The 26,037-nt window shown below is 38.1% G+C and overlaps 1 protein-coding gene across 1 annotated transcript in view; it reads right to left on the bottom strand.

Moving 5' to 3' along the window:
• Nucleotides 1-1,076: 1,076 nt before the first annotated feature.
• LOC107719632 (nuclear receptor subfamily 5 group A member 2-like) overlaps nucleotides 1,077-26,037 on the bottom strand; it is a 60,921-nt gene continuing 35,960 nt past the window's right edge. The window contains exons 4-7 of the mRNA XM_016527117.1: nucleotides 25,673-25,792; nucleotides 21,327-21,474; nucleotides 4,263-4,997; nucleotides 1,077-1,332 (exon numbers count right to left, since the gene is read on the bottom strand). Of these exons, the coding sequence (XP_016382603.1) occupies nucleotides 4,750-4,997; nucleotides 21,327-21,474; nucleotides 25,673-25,792 (516 nt within the window). The 3' untranslated portion in view covers nucleotides 1,077-1,332; nucleotides 4,263-4,749. The remainder of the gene's footprint in view (nucleotides 1,333-4,262; nucleotides 4,998-21,326; nucleotides 21,475-25,672; nucleotides 25,793-26,037) is intronic.

Here is a 26,037-nt window from a genome sequence, read left to right as displayed (position 1 = left end):
GTTGCCCCCCCCCCCCCCTTTAAGTTCAAACAGTTGCATTTAATATCAATTTAAATTATAATACATTTGATTTAATTGCAATTAACATACACTTTCACTTTGCATTTTGATTCTATTAAAGTGTATTATTTTTGTAAAAGGTAAACTTTTTTTTGGTGGTATAAGAGTTTTTTTGGGATGAAAAGTATGCTAGAATGTACTTCTCTGTATTTGTCCTTAATTTTCTTTTCTTATTTCTCATTCTTTCAGGAGAACTTAAGAAAACCTAACGACAGATTTCCAAACGAATGCAGTCTGAACGTACCCATGGAGGCCGAACGGATGTCCCACTATTCACGTCCTCCGCAGAACGGCGACATGTGTCTTTCACTGAAACAATTCTTCACATCTTTTGTTTTGGTAAATCGCAGATAGTCTGTAAATGATATCCTTAAAGAGATAGTTCACCCAAAAATGAAAATGTTGTCATCATTTACTCACCCTCAAGTTGTTCCAAACATGTATGAGCTTTTTTCTTCTGTTAAACACAAAAGAAGATCATTTGAAGAATGTTGGTAACCAAACAGTTGAAGGTAGCCATTGATTTCCACATTATGGAATATAAATACTATGAAAGTCAATCAACTGTTTGCTTACCAACATTCTTCAAATTATCTTTTTTTTTTTTTTTTTCAACTTGAGGGTGGGTAAATGATGACATAATTATACATTTTTTTTGGTTGAACTATCCCTTTATTGTTTGTAAATGCTTTGTAATTTATCTTGACGCAAACGACAATTTAAATATGTTCATTTTTGATCAACTTGAAATGTTTTACTAGATTTACTCTTATTTTATACAGGCTTTGTCTTGAATAAGCTCAAATAAATTTTTGCTGTAAATGATTGGCAGTTTATTTCTTTTTAGTTTGTCTTCACACTATATTTGATTGCGAGTGTAACAGGATCAGGTACGTGTTCTTGAAATCGAAAGCCTTTTTCTTATTCTGGAATCTGTATCAAGTGTGAATCTGTTCATGTTTGTATGATCAGTAGGGTGAAACTTGTTCATTGATCATGGATTCTTGCCAGAGATGGAAATAAAACAACGACTTTTGGCATAATAGTCATTTATTAAAATATGATGGAAAGATTCCAAGAGCTTGTATGGAAACTCTTTATGGCAAGAGGTTACATCAGAGATGCGGGTCTGACTGCGGCTTCCAGCGCACAAACGAGAATCCCAAACCAAACATTCAGGCAGGTAAGCACACATCCAACGCAGCTGCAGGACTTCTGGTTGTGGGGAACAAAATAGGAACGAGGGGCACTGGATTTCTGAAGATTGTCGGTCTGATCAACACATAACACAGTAGAGTCACAAAACGAAGCAAATACAAACCAATTTCCCTAGAATTGATAAAGAAGTGGCCTTATGTACAGATGGGGGCGTAGATGCCATGCAGCAAATATGGATTAAAGCTGTTATGCTCATACAAAATACTTTCTACAGCATTTTTGTCTGAAATAATTTACATTGATAAGGTGTGTAACATCAGAAAGATCATTACAAAAATGCGTGATGATTGAGTTAAGTCACCATTTTGGTCATTTTCACTGCTTTTTAAATCAACACATTTCATTTCAGGTGTGATACAACAGCCACCTAAACAGTTTTTACTGTGTGGACGAAACTTTTTGACCTTTTAAAGTCAACACGAAATGCCATTTGCGACCCAATTTACTTCTGTATTGTGACATTTTTCCATGTAAAGCAGGTAATTTCATCAGGAAAACTATGGCGGAGTGGCCGTCACATGCAAAAATAGAGCTGAATGTGAGTTTGCAGTGGATTTTGGGAAACTACTTCCCTTCTGAAACACCAGCACCTATTTTTGAGGAGACTTTTCATAGGAAAATGAAGGCTGAAGGTCAAGTCTGTCGTGAAAAGTGCATCTTGATGTATGCTAATGGTAAGGTTTCTTAAAAAAAAAAAATGTTTCATTATCATTTGCAATTATTACAGTACTGTTTATTTATATTAATCTTAATTTTGATTCATTTACTGCTTTTATTTTGCTTGGTTTCTTTTCCTTCGGTTTTGTTTTGCTTGTCTTTGATTTTGCTTTGTTTTGCTTTGTTCTGCTTTCCCTTCCTCTGCTCTTTTGTCTTCAATCTGCTTTTTGTTTGTTTTGTTGTTTTGCTTTTTGTTTTGTTTTGCTTCAATTTGCTTTTTGTTTTGTTTTTTATTCTGTTTTGTTTTCCTTTTTGTTTGTTTTGCTTCAGTTTGCTTTTTGTTTTGTTGCTTTGCTTTTTGTTTTCCTTTCCTCTGCTTTTGTTTTGTTTGCCTTTTTTTTTTGCTTTTCTTTGTAATTAAATAATATTGGCCATAACATAACATTATTTTCTGTCCTAGGTGACACCAACCTGATAGATATGGAAGTAAATTTGATCAATTTTGATTTCATGTTGACGTTAACACCAATTTTATATAATACAGTCAAATGAAGCGTTCAGGAAGAACAACGGCAGTCCCCAAGTATCAAAGCTCGCATCCGTTCATTGTGAAGCAAACAGGTAAGTACAAGTGAAGGACAGACGCTGTCTTTGGTATAGAACACAAACGCTATCATAAAAACATTCAGTGAAATCCCACGATACTCTTGATATTTTACAGTGGCAGGACTGATGGTTGTTTAATGTGAATCACTCAATCGCCATTTAGCTCCATAACTGCATCTCATATCTACATTTTTCAAAACGTGCTACAGTAAACAAATACATTTAGTCATGACCCCACCCCACTGTGCAGGAACACATGGATGAAACCAGAACAATAAATTAAGCTTAACCAGTGACGTACATTTCAAACGTAGAATGTAAAAACAGATATCCACAGAAATAAACCAGCACAATTTAGAAAAAAAAAAAAAAAGCAATTCGAAACTCAGTATTAAGTGAGATTCCTCTCTGATTTAGTGTCTCACGACATAATTAAGTACTGGTTAATAAAAATGAAAACTGTACACACCTAAGAAAGCAAACAAGAGGAATATAATCTTTTCTGAACGGTTTCGTTTTTATATGAAATCATTGCTTTGCAATTGAACGCATCACAGTTATCTCCCACATGACCACATGAATGTAAACACCTCATTTCTTTTCAATTGTATAACATTAATACTTTATATATATATATGTGTACTTTTTATTTTACATATCATAATTCACATCAGCACGGTTAGCTAGCATGGAAATGAAATAAGGCAAGACTCACATGACTGTGACATCACAAATTATTAATACTGATAGTTAAGGTTGTTTTTTTTTTTCTTCCTTTTTTCTCTGCAGGCTTTGGTCTTGTGTTGACGGAGGCGGTAATTCTTCATACTGACTCTGAGACTGCACTTTATTCACGTTCACATTTGTTGATGAGCAAACTGCAAAATATTCCAACCGAGCAGAAAAATCTACACCAAAAAAAGAAAAAGGTGTGTTGTGAGGTAAATGTTTTTAAGCATTTTTTGAGGGTGAACCTTCCAGGTCACACTGCATCCCACAAATTCAAAAAATAAGAAATTATTTTTAAATTATATTTTTATAGTTGCATTTCTTTGGTAATTTTTAATAATTATTAATTCCTGTTTCCATGACAATTCAGCATTTTTACTCCCAAAATTTTGTTTATTATGAATTATTTCATTAAATTAATAATAAAATTGTTAAGAATTATTCATTTTTATTTTCATGACAATTTAGCGTTTTTACAACCAAAATTGTTTTATTACGTATTTAATTTTTATTATGTCATGACAATTTAGCATTTTATTCCCAAAATACTGTTTTATTGTGAGTTGTTATATTTTTATTAATTGTCATGACAATGTAGCACATTTAACTCCAAAATTCCTTTTAATATGAATTATTTGAATTAAATTAATAATAAAATTGTTAATAATTAATAATTCTTGTTTTCATGACAACTTAGCATTTAGCACATTTACTTCCAAAATTCATTTTGTATTGTGAATTACTTTTTATTCAATAATCATTATTTCAGTTGACTTTGAATAAAAATACGATTAAATACGACCCAGATGTGTTCTTGACAGGTTTTGGGATTTTCATCCTTTTCTTTTCCACTTTTGGAGAGAAAATATTGGTAAAAGCAGCCTCAGAGTGACAAAGAAGAAATGGCTGCCCATTTGAAAAGAGAAATAGGATGCGTTGGAATAAAGTCTTGGTTGGCGCTAATGGGGGTAATGGCTGGTTGTCCATCTTACCTCTGCCTACTGGCTCCGGCCCAGCTTGTGTGCCTTAAAACAGACAGAGGAAGGCCACATGGCCAGGCCCTAATGGAAACTTTGGGTCAATGCTGGCAATTCCAGTCTTGAAAGAGCGCCCAGTCCTTTCCCGGTAATCTTAAACCCGCCACCTCAAGTCTGAGTGTAAGGTGGACGTTTCGATCAGCTGCACACAGAACAAATAACGACTGACAGTCGTGGTTCGACAATACTATGACAAATCCACAGCCTGGAGGTCATTATAACTCTTGATTCGTTCATTTCATTTCTTTACCAGAAATGCATCTACCCTTCGAGCCAAACCCTCGCGTTCAGGTTTTCAGGTCCAAAGTGTCCGGCTCACCGCAAACCCATGCAGTCAGTGCGCATGTCGTGCACATTTCATCGTCTGGGGATGATGCTGGACTGAGGTGGTTCTGGGAGCAGTGTGTGCGATGTGTCGAGACGAAAGGCTCGCCGCCGGTCCTCAGGCACGTTTGGCGTGCAGCATCTCTATAAGTAGATTGTTACAGGGCACGTCACCGTTCAGGTGTTTGTAGTACAGATACTCCTCGGCCTGCAGGCTGATGGCCCGGATCTCCGGCAGCCGCAGCAGCAGCTGGCCGAACTTGTCTGTCTGCTGAGGATAGTTGCACATGACGTAGTCCAGCAGCGCTGCGTTGACCTGTTCCTGGACGCTCTCCACCAGGTGGAAGTTCTCCAGGTTCTTGACGTCTGATGAGATGAGATAAAGACAATTTTGTGGTTACTGAAATGTTTTATGTAATGTTTTAAATGTTGGTGTTTTATACACTACTGGTCAAAAGTTTACAATAGTTGTATTTTTTTATTCTTTTTAATGTTTTTGATAATCAGAATCAGAAAACCAGACTTAAAGTCTCATATGCTTACCAAGGCTGCACTTATTTGATCAAAAATACAGTAATATTGTGAAATGTTACTGCAATTTAAAATAACTAAAAGCTGAATTTCCAGCATCATTACTCCAGTCTTCAGTGCCACATGAACCCGCAACCTTCTGGTTATAAGTCCAACTCTCTAACCATTAGGCCACGACTGCCCCTAAATGCAGCCTTTGCGGGCATAAAAGACATCTTTCAAAAGCATAATATACAGGTACATCTAAAAAAATTAGAATATCATGAAAAAGGTCAATATTTTTTGTCACTCATTTCAGAAAGTGAAACCCATATATTATATAGATTCATTACACATAGAGTGAAATATTTCAAGCCTTTATTTCTTGAAATTTTGATGATTATGGCTTACAGATAATGAAAACCCAAAATTCAGTGTCTCAGAAAATTAGAATATTACATAAGATCAATAAAAAAAGGATATTTTAAACAGAAATGTCAGGCTTCTGAAAGAGCATCTCCATAAAGCTTGTCAGCTGAAGGAAGCATGAAGTGCTCTAAAATTTCCTGGTAGATGGCTGCGTTGACTGTGGACTTCAGAAAACACAGTGGACCAACACCAGCAGATGACATGGCAGCCCAAATCATCACTGACTGTGGAAACTTCACACTGGACTTCAAGCAACATGGTTTATGTGCCTCTCCACTCTTCCTCCAGACTCTGGGACCTTGATTTACAAATGAAATGCAAAATTTACTTTCATCTGATGCTGGTGCACCTTTTCCTACCACACTTTTTCCTTCCACTCAACTTTCTATGAATATGTTTGGATACAGTACTCTGTGAACAACCAGCTTCTTTAGCAACGTAATATTCTAATTTTCTGAGACACTGAATTTTGGGTTTTCATTATCTGTAAGCCATAATCATCAACATTTCAAGAAATAAAGGCTTGAAATATTTCACTCTATGTGTAATGAATCTATATAATATATGGGTTTCACTTTCTGAAATGAGTGACAAAAAATATTGACCTTTTTCATGATATTCTAATTTTTTTAGATGTACCTGTATATATACTGTTTGTTTTTTTATTCCATGCTTAAAATCTCTGGAGATTTTGATGAGAAAGCAAATTAATTTGGGAGAAACAGATCTCCAGTGATCAAGATTTCAAATGTCTTTCATCAGATTTTTATGCTCTACATTTTCCTTGTCATGTCTTTAATTTATAGCGTGTTAATGTGTTGCAGTGAGCTGCATGTGTTCTTGTGTTTCAGATGAGGGTGTGGATGGTTCTGTGATGGCTGGAGCTGCTAATGAATCCCTGGAGTGTGGCTCTATTTAATCAGGTTTTGAGGGGCCACCTCATGTGATCTTTTATTTATCCCTTTGACCCGGGGTTGAACGGGAGCGTGGTCATCCCGCTATAGTCCCACCTAATGGAGACTGCTGGGGTCCGATTGAAAGCAGTCAGACCCACCCAGCCATATCTAATGAGCCAGCTGACACTTCTCTGCCTGCTCTCTTTCCCCTAAAAATAATCGAGACTGCATCGGCCGACAAAAAACAGAGGGGGTGTAGGGGGAAGTGACTCCATCAGCAATGTAATGAGGTCTGTAGAACAAGCTGTGAGTCCTTCATGGCACTGGTGAGGATGTTTGACCCCTGGGTGACACCAGCAGGCACAATCAGGACAAGGACGGGGGAGGGGTTCACCAGAAGATGACCAATTACAAATCTCCAGCTCCAGACGGGTTATTTTAGCCCTCGCGAAAAGCGGTTAACAAACAATGTGCTCCACAGTCCTGTCAGTCAAGTTGTTTTTGAGGGCGAGATGTTAAGGAAGCCTCTCAAGTACAGAGCAAGAGTGGTGGAGAAACTTGAACAGTCTGTCGTTCTGTCTATCTGTCTGTCTGTCTGTCTGTCTGTCTATCTATCTATCTATCTATATCTATCTATCTATCTATCTATCTATCTATCTATCTATCTATCTATCTATCTATCTGTCTGTCTGTCTGTCTGTCTATCATCTGTATGTCCATCTGTTTGTCTGTCTATATATTGTCTGTTCTGTGTTTCAGTTTCAGTTTCAACAAGAATGCCAACTTGCAGAATAATTTTTCTTAACTGAATGAACCGATTTGCTTAATTTCCAAGTGTAGTTACTATGGTTCCTTGTTCCAAATTTCTGCGAGTGAGTTGTGGCTTTTTTAATTTTCCACACTAATTAAAGAAAGACATTACAACAAAAAGTCAAATTTTAATTGCTAATTATTGTGGGGCCGCATTTGAACATGAAAACCCGAAGCACAGGGAGGGGTTAAAAGAGTTGACTGATCGATGACAATGGCTTGATCTCTTCTGCCCCGAGCAAGAGAGGCAGGTTGTGAGGAGAGAATTAACGTGTTTGTTTAATTTATCCACGACAAGAGACGCTTAATCATGCCCTGCTGACAGATACAAAAAAAAAAAGCAGGAAAAACGTACAAGCAGCAGTTATCCAGTCAGGTTGAAGCATCGCATGGTAAGCACTCTTATTTTCTATCTCAACATTTAGCCACGGTGGGACTAATTATCAACTTTTTCTCTTCTTTTTTTTTTTTCTTTTTTCATGAAACAGCCTTAGTGCACTATGGCCGGGATGTAGCCTGCCTCTAGACCCTTAGGTCCTGAGGAATTCATTGTTCATTTGACTAGCGCTCATGCTAGACGACCCTACACATCCACTCGCAGACACCCCCAGCACCACCCGTCGCCTTGTGATATGCTGGGATGCTTTTTAATTAGAAAGGATTTTCTAAGTGAAAAAAGATCATTCCACAAGAAATTCATGCCGGCAACCCCCCAAAGCCCATGTGAGGTTCATTTGTATACTGACATGGATGCCCAAATATAGCAAGACCGCATTCGACATACACGATCTTGTTCATCAGCTCGCTGCAGTAATGGCATATTGATTACCATTTGTTAGTATGCATACTGCAAATGAAGATATACAAGGATATGGAATTTCACCACTAATAGTTTAGTCAATGAGCAATTAAATCACAATTCCAAATTTGAAAGGCAAATGATAAATCCATTGACATTTCTAGCAGGAAGATATCAGTGTAATGAATGACTTCCTGTTGGAAGCTGATCAAAAACAAATATTGTTTAAAAGCAGGGCGATTCAGGACAGTATTGTGTATTTGTAAAAGTTATGACTCTGTAGAGAGTGTGTACAAAGAGTTCCAAAGGGAAAATAGCTCCCTCCCTTTGGCTTTACAGCATGCTGTAATCATATAGTCAGTCAAGTATGTCAAAATTTCATCTTTATTCATCATTAATTTGATTCGCACCAATCAGGAACTGGGGTGGTGCATGAACTCCGCTGACTTCCAAACACCCGTTTTTCATCTAATCCAGCCCCTGAAGCTCTGCTCATGGCCAATGTCCACCTGGTCAATGGTGATAATATTTACTCAATGTGTTTTACTTCTGTTTAGGTGGTTTGGAACTATTTTGAGAGCTTTTGGATGCAAAATCAGTCGCAACAGTGAACCATACAAACTTTATTCTCTTTAACATTGCATATCAATGAGCTCATCGCTTGTTTCTTCGAGGTTTGTTCTTCCTAACTAAGCCACGTAAAGCCAGGAGAGACATGAAGGGCTCAATCTGCTCATCCCTGGTCACCTCTGACCGCTATGAAAGGGAATTAAACAGGACTGGTACAGTTGGGGATATATTAAGTCAAATGTAAGCCCGTCATAGCGGCACTGAGCAGGTAGAAGAGACGTCCCAGTCGCCCAAGGATGGTTTTGATGCCGCACACTTGACGTGGGGAGGGAGGGTATAAAACGCCTTAGGTGTGATGAAAAAAACACGAGAAGCTGGGGCAAACGTTTCTAGTTACAAATGCTAGCTGAAAGGCACTCTGCCTGCTCTTAAGGTGAGGGAAAATATATTTACATCTGCTTATTTTGGTGCAATCACTGTCAGGAGCTCGCAGGTTCAGGGTGTGGGCTGAACCCACGATAATGATCATGATAAAACTCTGTGTTTGGAAGGTAATAAATGAAATGGCTTCATCAACAGTTATCTATCTGTCTGTCTGTCTGTCATTCTTCTATCTATCTATCTATCTATCTGTCTGTCTGTCTGTCTGTCATTCTTCTATCTATCTGTCTGTCTGTCTATCTATCTTCCGTCTATCTATCTATCTGTCTGTCTGTCTGTCTGTCTATCTGTCTGTCATTCTTCTATCTATCTGTCTGTCTGTCTGTCTATCTATCTTCCGTCTATCTATCTGTCTGTCTGTCTGTCTATCTATCTATCTATCTGTCTGTCTGTCTGTCTGTCTATCTATCTATCTTCCGTCTATCTATATGTCTATCTGTCTGTCTAAACGTTTCTAGTTACAAATGCTAGCTGAAAGGCACTCTGCCTGCTCTTAAGGTGAGGGAAAATATATTTACATCTGCTTATTTTGGTGCAATCACTGTCAGGAGCTCGCAGGTTCATGGTGTGGGCTGAACCCACGATAATGATCATGATAAAACTCTGTGTTTGGAAGGTAATAAATGAAATGGCTTCATCAACAGTTATCTATCTGTCTGTCTGTCTGTCATTCTTCTATCTATCTATCTATCTATCTGTCTGTCTGTCTGTCTATCTATCTATCTGTCTGTCTGTCTGTCTATCTATCTATCTGTCTGTCTGTCTGTCTATCTATCTGTCTGTCTGTCTGTCTGTCTATCTATCTATCTTCCGTCTATCTATATGTCTATCTATCTGTCTGTCTGTCTGTCCGTCTAAGTGTCTGGAAAACCATCATTTTGAGAGGCGGATCATTTCTGAACCGCCAGACAAGCCTCTGAGACTCTCTCGACTCCTTCCTGTCCATCTTTATCTTATCACGATCTCTGAGCGTCTTTATATTTGCATTCAACACGTTTTGGTGCCAGTTTGCATGTGCAGAAATGGGGAGGCACGTTGAGCTCTTCTTGTTTATAATAAAGTGACAGAAAATCATTCAGGGATCAAGTATCCCCAAAAACTCTACCTGCAGTCCAGATCCTGCCCATAGTGGAAATCACACACCTAATGAGGTCATTAAAGCCAAGCCTCTATCAATATCTCTTTTTTTTCCCCCTCTACCCCCTCTTTTGACAAATTTGAATTAATAATTCAACACAGTGCCTGGGGATGTATATTTCTTGAGTGAAGGACAGTTAACCCATAACATGATTTTTCCTCCTTTTATTTAGCCACTTTTTCAAAACATTTTTTTTTTTAATATTCATGATTGACCATCACAATCTCACTAAAGCTGCTTCTATTTTTTTTATAGATGTGAGTGTAAATTCTGGTTTAATTCATTCTGCTTAGAAGCTACACTCTCCTTTACCTCGAGGGTAATGTTACATGACATGTTTGTAAGCTTCCTGTCAAAGCTAAGCTAATTTGTGGAGCTTTAGCTTAACTACTGGCAAGAAGGATAAAAGGAGTAAAATATCACAAGATGAGAAGCACTCAGAGATTAAATACATAAAATGAAGCATATTTTTAATTCCCAAATTGTTCAGATAACTGCTGGGCGATGAATTACGTAGTTCCTATATGAGAAAAAAAAAAATTTCTCAGACCAAAATATTTGCAGAATATATTCTACATATACATAATACATGTGTTGCATTCTCAGCAATGCCTTAAGTTGCACAATAGCCTGTATTAGCATAAACTAGTTATTTTACAGTCTCTTTCATACAAACAACATTTTTAGGTTGAACGTGAAGAATAGCACATCTAGATGAATGGTGCAAACATTTGAAGGTAACTCTATCACCCTAAACATGCTCTAACACGTTAAGCCCCTCCTCCTCTCCATCATTTCCTGTCCTCAATCGAATCGTCCATATTGTCATAAAAATGGCAACCCTCCAGAAACATAATAGTTCGACGACAAGACGGTCTCCAAGCATGGAAAACACCCAGAATAGACAACACCCCACTCGGCCACTCTTCCCAGCATTCCCACTGTTGACAGACAACACACGGCCCTTGCCCACGTCTCTTAGTGACCTCACGCCTCTCCTGCCATTCTTGTTAAACCTTCTCCCCCAAGTGAGACAATGTTTAGATGAATTCTCATTTCTATATTTGTCCCTGTAGTGTGACACCCGTCCAGCCCCAGCGCCAGTTTACATTACAGGAAGACTGATGATGGGGCATTTTTTCCAATCGGAAGGCGGTGCAGGCATTCCTCAGCTTTGTTGCTTTAAATACAATGATGGGGGGAGGAAGGAGAGGTGGATGAAAAGGAGAACAAGAGACATGGTTCCAGCACCTGTCGGCTCATTTGTGCCATCACATTTAACAGCGGGCTCCAGTTACAGGGGACGGTTTTAGGGCTTAGCTGCTCTCTGGTGCCCTGCGGATGATCACTGGACACATGAATGTCTTTGTGATTCTGATTTTGACAGATACAAACATTTCATTCACCAAGCCAAAGCCATCTGTTAAGTCACAACTTTAAAAGACATATCTGTGAGAACGATTTTATATTTAGAATACTTTGTTTTAATATAAAAGTCAATTTACTTGGTGGACTTAGCTTTCACATGTAATGAAGTACTGTATTATCCATTGTTCTCATGAATTATTGTAATCACAGTTTTTATACATTATACTTAATGATTGTAATTACATGGTTATAATTGGTCAGTTGTGGTATGCTGCAGTCTAATATATATATATAATTACAGGCAATTTTACAGTTAGCCAGTAATCATTATTATGATTTGTTTTTCCATTTTTTGTATATATATATATATATATATACATACACATACACACAAATCAAATGTATACATACATATAATACATTTTTAAAAAACAATGTACAGTCAGCTAGTCTTATGACTATAAATTATTTATATTTTTAATTTTTTTATTATTTTTATCCATTATAAAATTATATTGGCATTATATACTTTGATTTATTGATATATATTTATTGATTGATATGTACTGTGGATAGTGATATACAAATAAACTTGAATATTTTATATACTACTACTACTACTACTACTAATAATAATACATTTTATATATATATATATATATATATATATAATTCATTATATCGATAATAATTGACTGTATATTAAGTTTGTAAACAGTGTTGGGGGAAGTTACTTTTAAAAGTAATCCATTACAATATTGCATTACTCCATAAAAAGTTACTTAGTTACTTTTTTATGGAAAGTAATGCATTACGTTACTTGAACTGGGCTTATTTGATTTTTTAATAACAAAAAACAAAAGTTTATTTTTGGTAACTGTAAAGGCCTTTTCATACCAAAAGAGTAACGGATAAGCCTCAGGCTGAAGGAAGTGCCTCTGCCTTTGCACTTACTCCTAATTTCTCTCAACACGGGGACAGGAGAGCTGTCAGTGAATAAATGGGAAAACAAATTAACTTGTGTTACTTATTTGAAAAAGTAGCTCAGATATTTCACTGTAAATTTAAAAGTAATGCATTACTTTTCTAGTTAATTGAAAAAGTAATCTGATTACGTTACTCAGATTACCTGTAGTGCATTACCCCAACACTGCTTGTAAACTAGTACAAAATATATAATTCAATGTATATTGTACAGTATTATGAATACCTTTATTTATATTTTTTATTATTAATATACATATTTACATTTTCTATTATATATTTTACAGTACTGTAAAGTGTTGCCACACCATTGTTTTTGTATTGTTTTCTACCCCTTTTTATAATTTTATACTATTGACAATACATACAGTGAAAACTCAAAATGATAGAAATATAAAAAAAATATAATATAGAAATAGAAAATATTGATTTATACACATACGGCTTACAAACCATTCAGACAGTACTATTTTAAAGGGGCACGTCTGCTCAGCTGTGTGGTGTATGTTTGACCCGAGTGCTCATGGGGGCTGAGTGTTTTCCGTCTGCTGTGACCGGGTCACTTTTATAGATCTCTTTCTATGAAATCGATTGAGAAATGACAGGGGGAGTTTATGTTGGAGCTTGTGTAACGCCCTTATCTGTGTTTGTGTGCAATGTTTAAATAAGACTTGCTGGCGGCTCCCTGATCAATAGACACATCCTAACACAGCCACGGCGGCTCGCGGCTCCCCGGCCGGTTTGAAGGTCCCGGGCTAGTGGGCTCTCTTCGCAGGCCCTGAGAAATTGCAGAATTTAATTGGCACGGAATAAGGTAGCATTGCACCCATAGACGAGCTTGTGAGACCTCAACTCGTGTAAGAAATAAGAAACAGGGAAAAAAAACTCAGATATGCACAGGCAACAACAACATGGCCCCTTTACAATGCACAAAAACGCAAAGAACGGCTGCAGTGAGAGTGAATAATAAACTTCAGCTCATTGATCGGAAAAACAAAGCCTGTATATGTTTGTCCCAGCAGGACCGCAGGTCTCATAAATCTTTAAGGGTGATCTGTTTTTGCCACGCCGTTCCTTTTCAAATGCATCCCTTTCGATTCACGTGATAGACAGAAACGGTGAGCGATTATTATTTTATAGTGAGCAAGCTCATTATACTTTGAAATGAATATGTGTATTGCTAGTTAAAGCTACGAATGATCGCTAAAGGTGTGGCTATGAAATCGAATGCAAAAGTCCGGAACATTACAGATATTGATAGTTGTTGTTAGTGCTGAATCTTGTAGCATCGCAGGCCAGGTATCATAAAAATGGCACCCAAGCGCTGAGTTCTGGGTCAAGAATCTGCACAAACAGGCAGAAAGAAGCCGTAGTTCGTATGATTGATATTTCCAGTGCAGATATCACTTAGGAAACACCTGACATGAGCGGGGCATGTTTCGGGCCCGGCCTGCCTGCTAAGTACTGGAGCGTTAGCCAGCTAGCGTGTTATGCAGCCGGTAATAAAAGTTGGTCATTGATTTTCTGTAGTTGCTTGTAACAGTTAATGTTGATACATCAATAGCTAAAGGAAAGCACAGGCTTTAATAGGAGGCTGAAAATGTGGAAATATGGGAGGCTTGGGCGTTAAATCACAGAATCTATCCCCCAGATCGATAAGACAGTTACAGCAAGTGTCCCTCTGCTTTCCTAATGTTTTACAATAAACTGACAGCTTGTAATAAGGCTCTGGCAGAGGCAGAGGAAGAGAGGAATCCGACGGGACAGAGGCAAGAGTTGTGAGACGGAGAAGGAAAGCAAGTACCTATAGCTCAGTGTATTCTCAATCACTTCATCCAGAGCTTTTGTCGAAGGAAAATCCAGCCGGTCTGCTCTTTCTGAAAGTGGGGAAAACTTTTACAAACAGTTCACGGATACGCGGTTCACCTGAGATGGTTTTTTTAGTGCCAGATGCAATCTTGTTCTGGATTCTGTGAGGTTTTGCTGATAATGTCCAGACTCACATGGAGTCTTGAACATGGAATTGCAATTGGAAAATGCTTAATATGATAATATGATTATGCTTTCAGTTACCTATACCAGTGTTGTTATTGCTAGCTAAAATTATTTAAAAAAAAATCGATTTTGTTCATTTAAATAGAAAATAAAACATAAATATGATGTAAATAAGAAGAAAGTACATTTTTATTACAAATTCAATGGAAATTTGTATTGTTGCCTTGGCAACTATCTGACATAAAATAAGTTGAAGATATAAATTAAAGCTAAACTGAAATATCTATACAAATGACAAAAGCACATAACAATTACTGAAGCATACTAAAATTTACATTAAAATTTAAAAATAAAAAAGAATCCAAAATATTAATAAAAACAACATATTTGGCTATAATAAGATTTTTTCTCCAAACATTTGTCAAAACTCAGAATTTTTGTTTTTATTTTTGTATGTTTAATATAAGCACTACAATGTAGTACTTTTAGTACTATTCACCACTTTTTACCATACTTAAATCCATTCAGCAGAATAAAAAGTCTGGGCCTTATAATATTTCAATAACAGTGATTTGTAATTCGGGTCGAAATTAGATTATAGAATTGAGATGCAACGCTAAAATCACAACACAAAACTTCTATCTGTCAAGAGTAATAAACAGAGTTCATCTTGCCTTTATCAAGAGTAAATCCACACATGTTACTTATCTGAAGCATTTGTAGACATTCAGATAACATCGCTAATGGCTAACGATTGGCTAAAGTTGTTTGCAATTTAAAGCTAATCATAAAGTAATGTGTAGTAACCGATAAAGAACAAAAAGCAAAGAGATAAAAGAAAATTGCAGCCGTGATACACAAGCAAAGTGTTGAAATCAGAGCGGAATGGCCGGAATTCGGCAAACTGACTGAATGCATGACAAAAGCTAGTGGGGCTAAAGGTAAAGTGCCATCCTTTCACTCCCCTTTAAAAGCACGAGCCCGCTGCTGCATTGCGTCGTCCACAGATATCAGCGGCTTTTAAAGCTTGATAAAGTCTGAAAGCCTCTTAAGGCTCCTAATGAGGCTGCCGTTTCAAAGAGAGCCTCTCGCCGAAGCGCCAGAAGTGAGGGTTTTAATTTCTGTTGCGTGGAATGAAAGAACAGTGGGCAAAAGAAATAACCCTTAAATATTAGGGTCATTGCACGGGCCCACTTCCTCCTCTCCACCAGATTTGTAAAATATCAGAGAACTCAGCACTGATTGGAAGGTTTTGCACCTTTGAGTGAAATCTAAATGAGCGTGTTTGGTGACAACAACAAGCGAATGCGATAAGTGAACGGTCAAAGCGGGGAAGAGCTGCCGCACATTGTCACAAATCACTGAAAATAAATTTGTACATGTGCATCGCCGCGTCAATGTGTTTTCAAAGTGTGTCCGCACACACATGCACTTGCTTTATATGTGTATTGATTAGAGCCGGGCCTCACATCTTCCACATGACTTACAACCCGTCAGTGCCAAACTGCTTGGCTCACAAGAAAAACCTGCCCCTATTATCTTGCATTTAATTAAGACATAGCTGCAGTTTTATGCACCATTATTTGGCCCCGGCCAGAGGTCTCCAAGGCGTAAATATTGAACCATCCCAAGCCCTCGAATGTTAATCAATCCCAACTGACTTCCAAATTATTTGGTCTGTTTCAGGAAATGAATATTTGCACCTGTTATGAGCCTTTGCACATGCATTACTGATCTCCTCTCTCTTTGCACAAGGGTAGACATATTGATTTAGATCAAGGAAACAAGACGGGCTGGCTTAATTAGAGCTTACCTATGTGGGAACAGCCTTTTTTGCTTCTTTAAAGCAAGAGTAAAGGGGAATGACTGCGTGCCGTGACTGTATGGTGTGCTGTTCAGAGGTGTTTGGAAGAGACCCCACAGCCAAGCCTCGGGGACTTGATATGCATCCCATCTCGTAGTCAAGTGTTGATGCCGTTATACCTGTGTCATCTACATTTTGATGATAACGAAGAGTCATCGAAAATGCGAATTATGTCGATCATTTTAATTTAAAAATAGCTGATGAAAATATGGCAAGGACAGTTTGCATATTTTGGTTCAATTTGTTTAATATATAAAGTTTTTGAATATTTGGTGTAATTTCTCGTCAACGAATCCTATTTTGTCCACTCTCTGGCATTTTAAGGAGCAATCACATTAGCAAAATGCATGGTAAAAAAGGTCCATTCTCAATAATGTCGATATGGACAAAGCACAGAAGTCACTTTTAAAATCTGCATTGGGAAATCTTTCATCCTTGCATGAAATTCCTGATTGCGTGGATTCCAATTGAAATGAATAGATTTTGTCCAAAAAAGTTTGACAAAAATTGCTATGCAATGGTGCATGGTGACTGCATAAAAGTCAGAGTAAAACTGACTGAAATGAATTAATATGACATGATGAAATATTGACTAAATTTAAAGGAGTTATTTAAAAAAAGAAACAAACAAAAAGAATGACTGAAAAGAAAATAACACTGCAAAGATTAATACTGTTCATTCCCCACAATCACCTATAGTTCACCCTAAATCACCCTCATATTCTTCAAAAACTGTTTTTCTTTATTCTATTGCTGCATTCGCATACTATCCGTCCTCAGTAGAACTAGTATGTCCCAAATCATAGTATGTTTAAAACAGTATGCCAAAGATTCCCGGATGGTCTACTACTTCCGGTTAGAATTGTAAGTGTAGATCGATGCACACTCTAACGGCTAATATTGCCCACAACACATTGCGCGGTGGACGAGGATTCAATTAGAACTACAAACACGCATTAAAAGTGTTTAAAAAAACTACAAACATGGCGGATATACGCGACCAACGTACAACGTACCTCTTAATTTCTCTCCAATACGGTAGGAAATCAAATTAAACGAAATGTGGATGATGTTAACTGTGATAAGATAATTGACACGGCAGTTTAAACAGTGACAGAATGCACGTAACTAAGCAACAGAGCGTCCGTTAAAGACGCAGTTATGACGAAGTAGTATGTCCCAAAGCTTGCCTACTATTCTTCTACATACTCAAAAGTATGTACTTTTTCTTCACAAAAAGAGTACATACTTTTAGGGCATAGTATAAGTAGGCGAATTGGGACGCAGCATATGACTACAAAAGAGAATACTTTGAGGAATGTTTCAACGGCCCATACAATGAAAGTCAATGGGGTCCAAAACAACATTGGACCCCACTGAGTTTTATTGTATGGACATGAAGGTGAGTAAATGAAGGCAGAAATGTATTTTTTTGGTGACCTTTCTCTCTTTTTGACCTAAAATTGTTCCTACAACCCTGGTTGACTGCTTTTGTTCAAGAGTTGTTTTTTTGGTCACTGCATCAATGTCTCACCATGTTTCAGCAGCTACCACCATTTTAGCATGGCATTTCTAGCTCAAAACATTTAGTAAAACGTGCCTCAAGATGTTCTTGAGGTGTTAATGGAGGGTCGAGACAAACACAGAGGCAGCTCCAGCTGAAATGTTGGCGTTTGTGAACTGAAAAGTGGCCTGTACGATCATCTCTACCCCTTTAAACTCCACAAAAACATTGTTCACCCTTCAGCGCCTTTCCTGCTGTTGAGAAAATCAATGTCTTGGTCGTAATTATTTAACCATTGATAAAGCCTTCAGCTCCTGCTAGAGCCCAAGCACCTATTCAACACACTGAGGCTGACAGTGGGAAAGATAGAGATGCTTTGGCTGGCGGAAAAGCGTGAGAAGTGATCGGCTGACTGCCATCGGTCCTCTCGACAAGCCGGAGGGATCGAGGAGACAAGTGACTGCTCCCGGGTCAACTCATGTCTCTCCTCCTCTTTATTGACACTTAGCTTTACAAAGAGCCCCCCTGGGCTCCCCAGACAGTGACAAATTGCAATGGTTTGGCTGTGTTGAGAGTGAACCGACACTAACTTAAAGCGGTGGGGAGTGGAACGGTGTGGGTAAATGTGATTTTGATTTCTGTTAACAGGCTTCATTTGTAAATGCAGTACAGAGACACTACGTTTAATGAGTGTAAGAGGGCTGATACACTGGATTTTATGTTTTGATGTCATGGAGGCCAGATGGCCTCCAGATGTTGACCTTGTGTGTGTGGCCTTGGGTTTACCAGCACATTTACCTGATAACTGATTCCGTTTTAGGATTCATTAAAAAAAAAAAAAACAGATTCATAAAGGATGTTTGGTATGAAATTGTATTATGACAACAGCTGCCACAATTGTCCCAACACAAAAGTTTATACATATTTATATTTATGAATTTAAATGCATGATTTATCATTTTAAATGTACATTTTTTTAAGTGCATATATATTTATTTTTGAAATTATTTTAAAAATTACATTCTGTTAAACATTTTATCGTTATGCATTTTCTTGATTTTTTCCATTAAATGTTCAGTTAAATTTACAACAACAAAAAATGCAATAATATCTAATATTTTTATAACTGACATGGCAAAGCAATCTTGATGAAATTAGCAGAATTTTGTTGATTTACATTTACTGTAGTTTGGCTCATTTTTTTCATTGGTCAAAATACAGTCATCTGAATAGCAATCCATGCAATTGAGAATTTCTTGTGAGGGTGAAAGATTTCCCAAAGCAGATTTCAGATGATCATGTGAATTTTCTGCATTGACCAACACAAAGATGCTTGGTTGGAAAGTGACTGAGCTTCATACATTGCTACACTATTGACAATAAAAAGTGGACCTTTTTGGTCTGTGAAATTTTGCTTGGTTTTCGTTTGACTTTGTATTTGTTTTGTTTTTTGGATCATAAAATGTCTGGTTTAATGGCGCAAACATTTGAAAGTAACTTTATCAGTGCAGTAACACAGAGTCCCCGCCACCCCTCACCCACAGGATACTATTAATCGGAGCCATCTTTGATCTCTAGGCTTAGTTCTCTTAGTCTCTCTGGGCCTGGCACACAGCATGGGTGGAGCGAGCTGCTAGAACGGGGCAGTGCCTGGGGCAATACACTCCCCTCAGGTGAGGGTTTTATTATGGATGATGTTTCCGCCAAATTATTTACACCAACACTCTAGATTCCCCACAAACTGCAACCAAAAAACCTCCGCTACGCAAAACCCGATCAACATAAACACAGCAACGTTGAGAGGTCTGGAGTTTCATGTGTTTTCAGCACTGGTCTTTGGTCTAGGTAAGATGTGAGGAACCTTCTCAAGGTGCAGTTGGGGAGCTGGACAATAAGGCTTCTGTCCTGCTCCGTAGTTTCTGGTAGTTCAGGGACACAGCAAACGGAACGGATAGGATCAAAGCACCTTACACATCATATTCTCTTTTCCGGAACCACAGGACGGAACAATCACGACTGATATGATGATGCAGAAGTGGATGGTTGGCATTAATATTCCATGTTCTTATGGGGCCAAATAGACGGCCAGTCCTGTTTTTTGATGCTGGTCTTTAATGGTGGAGACCTGCAGCTTTTGTGAATTGGCTGTAAGAGCTGCCTTGAGCTGTAAGCCATGGATCCTCCCAACATTTCAATGTAAAGCTAGCAGGCTAACAGAAGAGAAGCACTGAAGGTTACTGATAGCTAAAAGCAAAACTGGATGCACTTGGCACGCAAATCTCCAGGAACAAATGACCTCTTGATTTTCTTAGCTCCAACAGAGTGAAAATGCAACCTTGGTTTTGCAAGTTTCCAAGCTGGAAGTATAGCTAGAATTTGTGTCGCTTAAATAGCACTTAAATGCAGTATACTAATGATTTCTGTTTTAATATTGCATTCAATTTTACTTTTACTATTATTATTATTTATTTGATTTAATTAATAATAATAATAATTGATACACCCAAAAATGTAATTCTGTCATAATTCAAACATGGCAGGTCAAGATTGATTATTGATTAGTGCGTGTCTTGTAAACAGTCATTAGCCAGGTTTTTATTCACATATTTTATGCAAATTTTCGGATACTGCATAAAAATTGCTGGATGGAAATACCAAGATTCACATAAAATTTCCAAAATGCACATAAAAAATGGTGAGAACATTTTTGACTATTTATTTGGCTGGAAACATATTTTCTGCATAAATTCACTGAAAGAAAAAAAATGGTCAAAAAATTCACATGACTGACTAATTCACTCAGGGAATAGGAAATGGCAGGTTGAAGAGGATGTCAGAAACGTGAATTTTGGAAATTTGAATTGAATTTGGGAAATGTGGAAATTCCCCCCAAAAAACTGGAACTGTTTTTTACTGCACTCTTTAAACCACAGTTATTACATTTATTTAAAGAATGCAACAGTGGCTTCGTCTTCCGTTTACATTTTGCTGAAATTTTCCCCAGAAAAAAAATGATTTGGTCTTTTGAACACACTGAAATGTGGCTTTGTTCATAGATTGTTTCTGCAATATGCAGATTTATGATGAAAACATTACTAGTGACGTACTGTATGAAGAGTGACGAAATGAATTCTAGAGTGAATGAGATCTACACCGTTTTCTGAGAATAACAGTTTGGGGCTGTCTGAACTATTCTGCCATCACTGGTAAAGGAGAGACGGTGGCATTCATAATGATGGTCTTATCGTACAGGGGGAAGTGAATGTGGTCTTGTGGCTTATCTCAAGGTCCCTCAAGAACCTTGGGAGCAAGCAAGTGAGATTTGGATAATGCACAGAGGCTGTAGCCCGCTTCCCTCCACCCCTCCACCCCTTTCTCTGTACTCACCCAAGCTGAACAGCACCAGGAACTTGAGGCAGACAAACTCCCTCTGGTCCAGCTGGAGGGATCGTAGTTTGCTCACCAGCTCTTGCGCGTGACTCAGGAGGTTGTTGAGTGTGGCACCGGCTTGGGAGGCAATTAGGGCGTAATCCACCTGAAGAGAAAGTGAGTGTTCACACACACACACACACACACACACACACAAACAAAGGCATTACCACAAGCAACATGCCAAATCTCTGAAGGTTTGAAACATCTCAGGTATAGAGAGGTACTACTATAAGTGGAATTTCAAAAATAATTTGAAGATCGAAAGAAAGATTGTTTTCCAACAAGTTTTCGGAACACTCTTTACGTCTTCCATTAGTTGGTCCATTGGTTGAGCCAATCTGAAGTAATTAATGTATAGTTTGGAACTTTTCAATTCATTTCTTGCAAACAGAAATGCTATCAGTGTTAAAACGTTTATTTCGAGAAGATGTGCTCATATTTGTTTAGAGCCGGGACTCACAGTGCATATTTTATAACAAAAAGAGTTGTTGGGAATGCTTTAGGGAAAGTTTAGGTCTTGTTCATCGAAAATTCTATTTCTTGAATCAGAGTCCTTTTACTTTAAAAGTTCAATCAGCCAGATGGCACTTGGCACCACCTTTCGAGTTTTTCAGCGCCGTCTGAAGTAAGCATGTAACCAGTTCTGGCAGCTCTACGTTTTATACGCCTCTCACCCTTTCCCTCCTTCCCAGGCTTCTCTCTGCACAGCAGGGACAGTGCGCTGGGCCGAGGTCTGAATGATAATCAGCATCAAACCGAACGGGGAAGAGCTGCACATTTCTCCATCCCTGGTGCCCAGACCCTCGGACCCCAGCGCCCCGCGCCAGACGAGGGCGGTGGGGGTTGGAGAGGCGCGAGTGAGCGGGGGCCCCTGGAGGTCCCCCAGGCTACTGGGCCGAACCCTGCGTGGGACCCCCGTGGCCCTCTCCTCCCCTTTCAGGTGCACTTAATATCTGCAGCAGCAGCAAATTTGTCTTGGAGGCAAGTCCTTAGCTGCCACTCACTGTAAGCAGGCCATATTAAATTTTTATATTTATTGACAATTCATTACCATAATTGACTGCGCCAGGGTTTCTGGAAGAAGGTAGACTACGGGCCTCCTAAGCGTAAGGAGAGCTCCCTCTGAGCTGGATTTGCAATTAAAAACGCGGGCGGTTTGGAATTTATTTATTGTGTAAATATGATGAGTGGAATTTTTTTAAGTCCTGGCTGGAGAATTGCTCATTTCTCACCAGCTGTATTAGTGGATCTCTTCAAGGCCCATATGAAGCTGCTGAAGTTGTCAATTAACAGGGATTTGACCAACTGACCATGTGCCCCAAGCATTAGTAACCAGATAAAGTAAAAGGATTACACTTAAAAACAATACAAATAATAATGCACAATACTGAATATATTAAACAAACATTACTACTAATATAAATACATTTTTGAAAATGATGCATATCTATATCAATACAAGTATTGAAAAAATATACACTACTGAAAACTCAGGTGACAAAACAAACAAAAAAAATCCTAAAAAGTTGTCAGTAAAATATGTGATATGTAACATTTTTGTTCCATAATGAGGGTTGACACAACTGAACCGTTTGTAGCAATATTCCCTAATTTATTCTGACACTATAAATATCAGTGAATGCTTGATCTTGACAAAATTCTATGCCCTGTATGAATATGATTATGATGATTTGGATTCTTCTAAAGGCCCGGGACCTTCAGTGTGAGAGGCAGACAGACAGATACAGCAAAAGAAGGGGTGGAGGGGGAGATGTAGGTCTGTGACATATTGGAAAGCCGCCCATGTAGTGTCATGTGTCGCAGAACTTCAGGACTGATCCCCCACAGTGCTTTGCTGCCATACCAACACTAGGGAGAAACAATGACACGTCCTCAAACAAGATGAGAGACAGTGGGCAGTTCAGTTAACAGTCACTGACAGTGTTGAAACTCAACTTTCCTGCACCCATGCTTTGACTTTCAAAAACATGCTGCAGACATATATATATATATATATATATATATATATTCACTACACACCAGTTGGAAGTTAAATTACACTGAATTACTGAATCACAACATTGTTTTAACAACTGGCAGAGCATTTGTTTTTTATGCATAAGCCTGTGTTCATGCGCGAGTGTGTTGTGTGGCCGTGCTGTCAGTAGTCTGCTCTGGAATAATAGGACGTAATGAACTGTTTGAGTCTTTGCCTTCTCTCTCCCCAAAGGCTTTTTTTCAGCACCAGCTGTTCATTAGGCAAAATATGCAAACAAGGTCTGGCCCTCCTCCACCCGCCCCCAACCCTCCTCCAGACCTCGCTAATCAAACATAGAGGCACGCTAAGCAGAGCACTTGCAATCCAGACAAATCAAAGATAGTGAGCGCTGTGAACTCTCACAGATCTCCGCATGTGATATCTAACAAACAGTCTCCGATTTTAGTGCTCAGAGGTTGCTCTTTCATGGCTCAGGAGGCTAGAAACCACTTTCACACTAACCAAACTAATCCAATTCTGACCTCAAATAGACTCGGGTCGACACTAAAAAGTGTAGTTTCTCAGTTGTGTTTCTTTTAATATCAACTTTGTCTCAAATGATAACATAGAAAAAGTATAGAGCTATAAAATTATGTATATATGTGACCCTGGAGCACAAAACCAGTCTTAAATCGCTGGGGTATATTTGTAGCAATAGCCAAAAATACATTGTATGGGTCAAAATAATTGATTTTTCTTTTATGCCAAAAATCATTAGGATATTAAGTAAAGATCATGTTCCATGAAGACATTTTGTAAATTTCCTTCTGTAAATATATTAAAACTTAATTTTTATTTCTAAAAACTTCATTTGGACAACTTTTCTCAATATTTTGATTTTTTTGTACCCTCAGATTCCAGATTTTCAAATAGTTGTATCTCGGCCAAATATTGTTCTATCCTAACAAACCATACATCAATGGAAAGCTTATTTATTCAGCTTAAAACTCATTTCGAAAAATTGACCCTTATGACTGGTTTTGTGGTCCAGGGTCACATATAGCATATAGTTGGGAGAATCTAGGGAGAATTTGATAAGAAATGCTTGAAGAATACTGAAAAAACTTTGTCTCAAATGTTTCTCCTAAAATTAAAAGTAGACAAATGTTGACATAGAAAAAGTATGGACCTTTAAAATTCATATAAGTAGCATATAGATATAGAAATGCTTGAGTTCATATTGAGATTTTTTGATTGAAAACTTTCATATCAGTGTGAGACGTTGTTTAGATCTGTTCTGGGATTCAGCATTCTACATTTATTACATTTTTGACATCTTAAAGATGTCCTTTAGTTGACTTTGTGAAAATCACGCCAGGAGCCGGATTCGAGCTTGTTTTGATAGCTGTATAATTTACCAGTGCATGCGAGTTTGTTCACCATTTAATCTCATTATTGTTTCGAAAAAACTATTGAGATGTTTTTGAGACATCAAAGATGTTTAATTTGGGTTTTCTCAGTCCTTTAGTTGACTTGGTGGAAATCGCATCAGGAGCCAGATTTGAACTCGCGTCACTCACTGTATGATGTTCCCAGCCACGAAAAGTCACCATTATATGTTTCTTGAACTGTGCTGTTATCCTTAGATGACCTCTCCGTATCTCTATCATATCATTTATCGCCTGTAATTCACTTCTGTTTCAATACACAGCTCTCCGATAAGCTGTGAACTCTTTGAAAAAGTTCTGCCGTTCACGAGTCGCTGTGTTTGAGCTGTCACTACAGTTGGAGATCACTTTGTTGAGCAGGAGAGGGAGGAGGGAAAACAGAGAATTCAAAATTAAACTCAAGCCTTACTGACAGGCAGACAGAAGCATATTTATTTATAAGCAGTTTAAACATCTTCTGGAAGTGTGTGTGCATGTGCTGGAGCCGAAGACAGAATTAAAGGTCCTCGTGTGCAGAAAACTTCAGCTGAGCCTGAGGCGTCCGTCCAGCGATGTTCCTCAGAGACGACTGAGGTAAATCATACATATCTTCTGCTTTCCCTCCCTGTCTGTCTCTCTCTGTGTCTCTCATCCCTTCTTCACCGCGATGACTCGTGCATGCTTAACCAACCATTTTATTTATTCGTTCACCACACACTTGATAAGAAGTGTACAATTGATTATTCTGGCCACATTAGTTTATACCTAAGCGTAATCTATTTTTAATGGAGTGGCCGGGGCAGTCGATAGCACTTTAAAGGATGTTGATCCACTCTGGCAAAAAGGCCTGATGAGATCTACGGGGAGGAATGGAGGAGACTGAAGCAGACGCTCACCTGTTGCCCCGTGACCAGGAGGATGGAGCCCTCTTTGGCGTGCATCACCTGCCGGAAAACGTGGTCCAGGATGAGGAGTTCACTCCAACAGTTCTGGAGAAGCTTCATTTGGTCGTCAACCTGAGGAGAGACCAACAAATGTGTTGAACTTGAACTTCTTCAAGTAGGTGGTCATGTTTGAAATGCTTTAAAGTTTTGAATTTGAAAATGTTTAAGTTTTGAGTGATTTCCTTTTTTGGGTAAATCGTGTTGTCCTGTAGCAACTGTCCTAATCTGAATCAATATTTTTTAGCTTATTTAGAGTTATCAAATAAAAATGTACCCTGTTTACTTTGTTTCTAGTCACATAATTAATAATTATTGAC

This window comes from Sinocyclocheilus rhinocerous, unplaced genomic scaffold (assembly GCF_001515625.1).
Source record: "Sinocyclocheilus rhinocerous isolate Xijiao unplaced genomic scaffold, SAMN03320098_v1.1 scaffold1294, whole genome shotgun sequence".
In the NCBI taxonomy this organism is placed as follows: domain Eukaryota; kingdom Metazoa; phylum Chordata; class Actinopteri; order Cypriniformes; family Cyprinidae; genus Sinocyclocheilus; species Sinocyclocheilus rhinocerous.
The sequence above is the reverse complement of the archived record's forward strand: the minus strand, read 5'-3'. Positions and strand labels throughout refer to the sequence as shown.